General features: G+C 38.1%; 1 protein-coding gene across 2 annotated transcripts in view; it reads right to left on the reverse strand.

Moving 5' to 3' along the window:
- SLC35F5 (solute carrier family 35 member F5) overlaps nt 1–7,619 on the reverse strand; it is a 46,395-nt gene extending 38,776 nt beyond the window's left edge. The window contains exons 1-4 of one of the 2 annotated variants that reach the window (XM_032411834.1): nt 7,347–7,610; nt 6,397–6,487; nt 6,109–6,250; nt 2,091–2,234 (exon numbers count right to left, since the gene is read on the reverse strand). In XM_032411834.1, the coding sequence (XP_032267725.1) occupies nt 2,091–2,234; nt 6,109–6,250; nt 6,397–6,487; nt 7,347–7,386 (417 nt within the window). In that variant the 5' untranslated portion in view covers nt 7,387–7,610. Of the gene's footprint in view, nt 1–2,090; nt 2,235–6,108; nt 6,251–6,396; nt 6,488–7,346 lie in introns of both variants that reach the window. The other variant, XM_032411825.1, reaches the window with a different exon arrangement.
- Between the last annotated feature and the right edge of the window lie 298 nt (nt 7,620–7,917).

Here is a 7,917-nt window from a genome sequence, read left to right on the forward strand (position 1 = left end):
AGTGCTGTACAAGCATGTTTCTATTCACCTATGGCTACCCTACCCTACCCTATTTAAGAGGTTAAATAACTTGCTCAAGGTCACGCAATCAGTAAATGACAGAACAAAATTCAAACACCAGAGCCCATGCTCTTAAAGAATTCCCGTAAGTCAATAAGGAGTCAATGTAGAAAAACGAACAAGATATAGACAACTCCAGAAAGAATCCTATTGTGCAACAAATACATAAAAAAACACCGAAAGCATGCAGATTAAACAAAATATCATTGTTCACCTATCAAATTGGTAAACGCTGGGATTGTGGTAAGGATTTGATCTCATGCACTGCTAACAGAGATAAGAATTACAGGTTTTAATTTAGCAATAGGAAGCAAAAGCCTGAAAAATGGCATTATTGTTTTATCCACCAATTATACTTTGGAGATTTATCCAAAGTAAATAACTATAGATGTGTATAAAGATATTCCTATTTACTTATATCAAAAGAAAAAGTGAAAACAATCTATCAAGGAACTGTTAAATAAAATAGAAAAGATAATAACAGATGTTTATTTATTAGCCTGGAGAAATATTCATGATATATTGTTAAGTAAACAGTAAAATCAAGTTAGACAATGATATAGACTAAACCTACTTCTACTCTAATTTTAAATATATGCACATAAGCACATAGCCACAGAGTATCAAGTATATATAGTGGTTGCAGAATGGTGAGATTACAGATAGACTATTCTTATTCTTTATTCTTCATATTACCATAATTTGTCTTCAACAATGAACATGCATCACTACTACAATTTAAAAAAACTTAACATTAAAAAATGTTCTAGGAATACTAAATTACACAGAAAGTTGTTCATGATATACCACTAAGAACAGAAAACCAACTGTAAAACAGGGCATAATAATATAGTTTCACTTTTGTAAAAATATAAAATAAAAATACACACATGAAAAAGAATGGCAGGATATATGTCAAAATACTCTGGAGTTATTCCTTGAATGAGGGAATTTACTATTTTCTTCTTTTTGTTTCTCTGTATTTCCAAATGTTCAGTAATGTGCATGTAGGTATATATACATATAACATACTCCTACATGTAATACTACAATGTATATACATTTCTATAATGTATATGTATTACTTTTACAAAGTAAAAAATGGAAGTGTTCATTAGAAAAGACAAGAAGTATACTAGTCTAATGCACAAAAAAAGTACACATAAAAGAAAATAATTAATAGAGAATGGGAGTTAGTTTGGGTACAGAGTTTCTGTTTGGGATAATGAAATAGTTCTGGAGATGGACGGTGGTGATGGTTGCATAGCAAAGTAAATGTAGTTAATGCCACTGAGCATTTAAAATGTTCACTATATGCCACTATACATTTAAAAATGATTAAAATTGTAAATTTTATGTCATATATACTTTACTACAATAAAAAAAGGGGCAAGAAAAAAAGGGCTAAAATGGTAAATACGATGTTATGTATATTCTATCACAATTTTAAAAGAGGAGAAAAGGAGAAAGAGTGGAAAAGGAAAAGAATTAATATGAGGCCTGCCATTTCTGTCAACACTATCAATCAGCATGTTATGTTACATCAAGGAAAGAGTATAATTTGGTTAGCCAAACATATGAACGATGGCCTGAAATAAGCTATTTTCATTTTAATAAATAAAACCTTGCTTTACTTTATTTCTAACAAGCAACTTTACAAGTACTTAGATGGTACTCATCCAGTATGCAAATGACCAAAGACTCCAGATATTCGTATTCCTCACATTCATCTTCATCTCCACATTAATGATTTGGGCTAGTTCAATATTTTTAACAACCCAGAGGATATTATGAGATAAGGGAAAGAGAGTGATTATGTACCTTTGATTTCTCACAAGATATTTTGATACCAAGTTGATTAAAAGAATAAATTTAAAATTTTGGACAAAAGTAGGTTTCTCTTATATCATGCTATATTTACTCACTTAACTGAACAACTTAAAATCTGACTATCCTTCAAGAAACTAATAACTTTAAACTTTGAAAAAATAAATCCCCTCTTCAACAAACACTTAAAATTTAAAACTTACAAAAGCAGCATGCTTTCCTCGAAATCCTCTTGTACATTGTTGTCTCCATGGCTTCCAAATAATAAATCCCAAAAGGTATAGAACAAACATAGATGTTTTTGCAAAGGTGCTGAAGAACGGCTTGTTGTACTGAGTAAAAACATACTGTAAAGGAAAAATTTACATAAACTATGAAATGACTTTAAACCTTATTACTTATCTCCAAAAAAATAAGGCTATTACATGATTCTTAACTCTAAGAGGTTCATGTGGAAGGGAAGATCAGAAGAGATTATAAAAATATTTTATACTCATTTCTACATAATATATTTGCTATATATTATACAAGGGATAATATTCCCAAACAAAGCAGCAACAACTTCCAAAAAAAGTTTTGTTCAACATTCATTAAAAACTTACTATGCAAGAGTACTTGTGCTAGGAGCTAAGGAAAAATAAGATAGCCTTTCCTTTCATATATATATGAAAAGTACACAGCATAATATGCTAAGTACCACAACAAGGGTATACAGGTACCATGGGATTACCAAAGGAAGACAGACCATTTTGAGGATTGTGGAAGATTCCTAAGAGAAGCTATCCTTGAGCTGCATGTGTAGGGCTGAATAATAGCCAAGAGGAAACAGCATAAAGAAAGACAATGAAGCAGAATGGCGTATGAATAAAATTGCATGAAGGTTAATGTTGCCAGGAAGTTACATAAAACCTATAATCTTCATTTAACTTAGAATTCATGATTTTTTTTGTTTCCTTAAAAAAAAATGCCCTAGCTATGTACACTGAAAGGCCTAGAAAAAATGACAACCCAGGAGGAATGAGCACCTATAGAATCCAGAAGGTGATCTGTATCATCTTGCAATTAAAGAAACCATGGGTTCTTAAAGAAATGATCAAATCCAAATAGGGGGCAAGAAAATTACCAGATGAACCTGAGGCATCTTGCACCAAAAAGCAAATAGGATGTTAAAGACTAATAGGGTCATATTGAAAGGACAGTAGAGCCAATTTGAAGAGGCTCCTACTGGTCAAAGATAGTACAGTTTAAGCACCAAAAGGAGTAACTTCAATTGTCTGAAACATATGAAATACACAAAAATCCATGAATGTATGATGATACCCTACGGTTACTATTAGAAGTTGCTAAGCAACATTACTCTAAAACAAAGAATCAAGATTTATTCAACGCTTCCTATATGAACCATGTTTCAGGAAAACCAAACAATAGTAGTGAAAACCTCTCCTTAAAGAATTCAGCTAAGGGGTGCCTGGGTGGCTCAGTCGTTGGGCATCTGCCTTTGGCTCAGGTCATGATCCCAGGGTCCTGGGATTGAGCCCCGCATCGGGCTCCCTGCTCCGCGGGAAGCCTGCTTCTCTCTCTCCCACTCCCTGATTGTGTTCCCTCTCTCACTGTGTCTCTCTCTGTCAAATAAATAGATAAAATCTTTAAAAAAAAAAGAATTCAGCTAATAAATGCACAAGGAATGACCCTTAGAAAAAATCATTTTACAACCCCTAATGAAACACTCTATCTGGGCAATAATCATATGGATATTTGACTATTACCTAAAGGTTGATGAGAAACTTTATAGTGCTGAAGTTGGCATCACCCAAAGTAAGACTTGCAGCCATTATGTGCCTCATGTGTTGTCACAGGAAGTACCCAGTACCACCAAGGTATTTTTTCCTAAGAACTGAACCTGAATCAAATCAGGACTTTACACCTAACTACCATTTTATAGGAAATAAGAGAAAAGGAGGAGCAAGTAAAATGACACCCCAAGGAAACAATCAGCCAAATTTAAAATGTGTGTTATGGAGCGAGTATGTGTGTCCTCCCAAAATTAATATGTTAAAATTCTAACTCCCAATGTGATGGTATTAGGAGGTGGGGCCTTTGGGAGGTGATTAGGTCAGGTATAGAGCCCTCATGAAAGGAATTAGTGCCTTATAAAGATATCACAGAGCGCTTTCCTGACCTCCTGGCCTTTTGAGGACACAGTGAGAAGACTGCCACCTAATAAGGAAGTGGCTCCTCAGCAGACACCTAATCGGCCAGTGCCTTGATCTTGAGCTCTCCAGCCCCCAGAGCTGTGAGAAATAAATGTGTGTTGTCTGAGCCACCCAGGCTAATGGTAGCCTTGTTGTGGTACCCCAAATGGACTAAGACAGTGTGATATTTCCTATAGGAAAAATGATCCAGTTTTTCCAACAAATCATTAGCATGATTTAAAAAAAAAAAAAAGGTGGGGTTGGGGGAATACAGTTAAGGAATGAAAGTGACTTAAAAGAAATTTGAATATGGACCAGGTACCAGATGATCTTAAAAAATTACCATTAATTTTGTTAGACATATAATTTTGTTAATGGCATGGTGATTATATTTTTAAAAATTAGGATCTTTTCAGTTTGAGATGAGTATGAAAGAATTTACAGGTCAAATGACAAGTGGCTAGAACAGACTTGAAAATACTTCAAGAAAACATGTCTAGGGAGGGGTTGATAAGAGAAGATTGGCAAAATTTAATAGTTGTTAGGTATATGAAGATCCATTATACCATTCTTTCTACTTCGTATATGTTAGAAAATTTCTGTAATAAGAAGATTGATTTTCTTGTTGAAATACACAATATATCTCAAAAGTTTAATGTGCATATTTGGCTGAAGAATTAGACATATTACATATGCTCTTGGATAACAAAATTATAAAATATCCTCTTACTAAGAGAGACAGATTGCTAAATTATAATTTGATCAGGTCTTCTTCTGTCCTAAATTTTATTACCTGACAAATAAAAACCAAACTATTTAAAACTAAAAGTTTTACAGATAAGCTTATTTCCCCTTCAACATTAAAGAGATCTCTTTGTGGTTAAACTACAGAATGTTCATCTAAAAAAAAAAAGATTACAGAAGAGTGAAAAATAATAAACGGCCTGTTGTATTCCAGAGCCTACTTCCAAAACGGCTAAAAATTTATTTACTCATTGGCTACAACGTCAGTGTCAACTATTTACTTAACTATGATGTGAGATGACCAGCAGTGGCAAACTGCTTCTTCTGACATTTAAATTCATTTTATAAATACTTTTTCCTTTTGTATTTTAGCCTTAAGACTACAACATGTAAGTTGAAAAGCAGTAATTCCTGAAAATAAAATTGCACATCTTTTTATAGAGATCATTAGCCAAACAGAATAAAATATCTACATATATAACTGGAAAGAAAAACTTCGTGCACTCAAAATAACACATTACTATCAAGAGGACACTGATAAAGGTAAAATAAAATTTAACTGAATGCAATCACCATATACCATGTATTTCACAACGTTTGAATCAGGAAATGTATAAATGTGCATGCACCCATGCATATGCACAATAGTGACCTGTACATGAAAGCTCTGATCACTTTCACTCATCTGTTCAAAAGTATTCTTACTTTCCACTAAATGGTGACAAATGGCTTTGCATCCTAGATACTTGTTCCACTAAAAAATATTATTTATAAACAAAGAAACTGTATTTAGAAAGAAAACAACAGATACATAATCAAATATTAAAAAAACATGAATATGGTCTCATTTTTAAAATAACCCTCCCTAGGGGCGCCTGGGTGGCTCAGTCATTAAGCCTCTGCCTTTGGCTCAGGTCATGATCCCAGGGTCCTGGGATAGAGCCCCACATCAAGCTCCCTGCTTAGCGGGAAGCCTGCTTTTCCCTCTCCCTCTCCCACTCCCCCTGCTTGTGTTCCCTCTCTTGCTGTGTCTCTCTCTGTCAAATAAATAAAAAGATCTTTAAAAAATAAAATAAATAAATAAAATAACCCTCCCTAAAAGATAGAGTATCTTTTGTTTCAACTTGAATTGACATCAATTCACTTATCAAAGAAAATATAAATAATTCAACATTCAAAATACTGCTTTAAGTAAGCATGAGAGATAGAAATGATTATCAAGACACCACAGATTAATAGCAATATTACTATAATGCAATATCATTCCTAGACAAGAATTACCTACCGAAGTAAGTTCTGAGGATGCGACCCATATCACATCAACAAGTAGGAGAATAACAATCCCAAGAGCCATTCGCCTGCGCTGAGTGAAACCACTGCTCTGGGAATTCATCCGGTTCATGATAAATACACACACCATTTGCAATCTGTTTTTTAGAAAATACAGATCACATTAGAGAAGATTTTTGAAAAATAACCGTAGAAAATGAGAAAATTAGTATAAGAGAAACATCTGACATTTCTTAGCTGATGTTGTTTGAAAGTTACACAGTAAATTAAAAGTGGGGTTTACCTTACTTTAAAGGCTTTTCTAAGATCTTCAAGAGCAATGCCTGAAACCTTGGCAGATCTGAGTCTAAAAGGAGGTGAAGAACTCAGCGCACCTAAAAACAGCCATAAAATGATGCTTATGAAAACATCAACCACTCAAAATAAGGTTCATCACATCTTTTTTTACCCTTAAAATTCAAAATGAACAAATGAAAGAAAAATACCAAAATGTGCTAAATATAACTGACATTTTTCTCTAGCCTCTTTATTCACTGTATATTTCAAATTACACTCAGAGAAGTAAAGGGTACAGAAAAAAAAAAGCAATCTTCAAAAAAAAGGCTATTTAAGAGTAGTCAGCTACTGGCAAAAAGCTCCTCCGAGTTTCGTAAATACAGAAACTCCATTCGCCTCTCCCTGCAGAGGAATCCACCCCAAGGGACAATGTCTAGACTCGCGCCTGTTTCTGTCTTTTCTGTCTCCGATCTCTTGGAGGGGAGTTTGATTATTTGAGAGGAAGTGATTTGTTTTAAGTCTTGGGGGCGCGTTTCCAATCGCCTCACGTGGTAGAGGGAGAAGATACTCCACGCTCCCCCACCCACCCTTGCCTGTCACTGCATCTAGTTTCTTTAGATCCAAAGAGCAATTCCCTAGACGAGTGAGGAAACAGCTGTTAAAGGAAATCCTCATCTTCTTTTGAGGGGGAAAAAAAAAAAAGTTAAGCCGTGACACCTTCCCCAGGGAGTGAGAAAAAGCGCGGAGGCGGCGCTCGAGCAGCTCCCACTAGTGTCGGAGTCCAGAGCGGACTCACACGCCCCTGTCAGCCTTCCCCTCACACCGCCCCTTGGAGACCAATACCATTTCGGCCAGGAAGCTTTCACCGACTCCAACAGCTGGGGGTGGGGCCGTTCGTGGGCACTCGGTCCCGGCTGGGGCTCCGGGGAATTTCGGGGCCCTCCCCTGCCTGCCTACCTGGCCTTCCTGCCCCGCGATGGTGTCGTGGAGGCACCATGAGCGGCCTCGGCCCGGACCCGCCGCCGCCCAGCGCCACGACCGCGGCCTCACAGAGCTGTCGCGGTGCCTGACATTGCGCTGGAGGGAGGGAGGCCCAGCCCCTGAAGCCGCCGTGTCCCTCGGGGCGAGGCTGCGGACGCCACCCGGCCCCACTCGGCCCGGGAGGGCGGGGAGCGGGCGAGTGGAACGGACCGCGCAGGCAGCGATGGCCGCGGAGGCCCGGAGCTGGCCCCCGGCCCCGCCCCCAGCCGGCCAGCCAGCCCCGCGGCCCCGCCCCCCAGCCCGACGGCGGCGGCGCTGGGGCTACGTCACGGCGGCGCGACGGCGGGCCGCGCGTGGGAGCGTCTCCAGGGAGACTCGGCGGCGTGGAGCGGTGTACTGTTGGGCGCGGGGCGCAGAGCTCCACGACGAGGCAGTGACGCTGGGAGGAGCGGAGATAGAAGTAAAACAGGGCGTGGTGGAAGAAGAGGGAAGCGAGAGTGGGTAGGTGGGGCGGAATGAAGGACGAGGGAGGTGGCCGGAGCTCCAG

This window comes from Phoca vitulina, unplaced genomic scaffold (assembly GCF_004348235.1).
Source record: "Phoca vitulina isolate PV1807 unplaced genomic scaffold, GSC_HSeal_1.0 scaffold1, whole genome shotgun sequence".
In the NCBI taxonomy this organism is placed as follows: domain Eukaryota; kingdom Metazoa; phylum Chordata; class Mammalia; order Carnivora; family Phocidae; genus Phoca; species Phoca vitulina.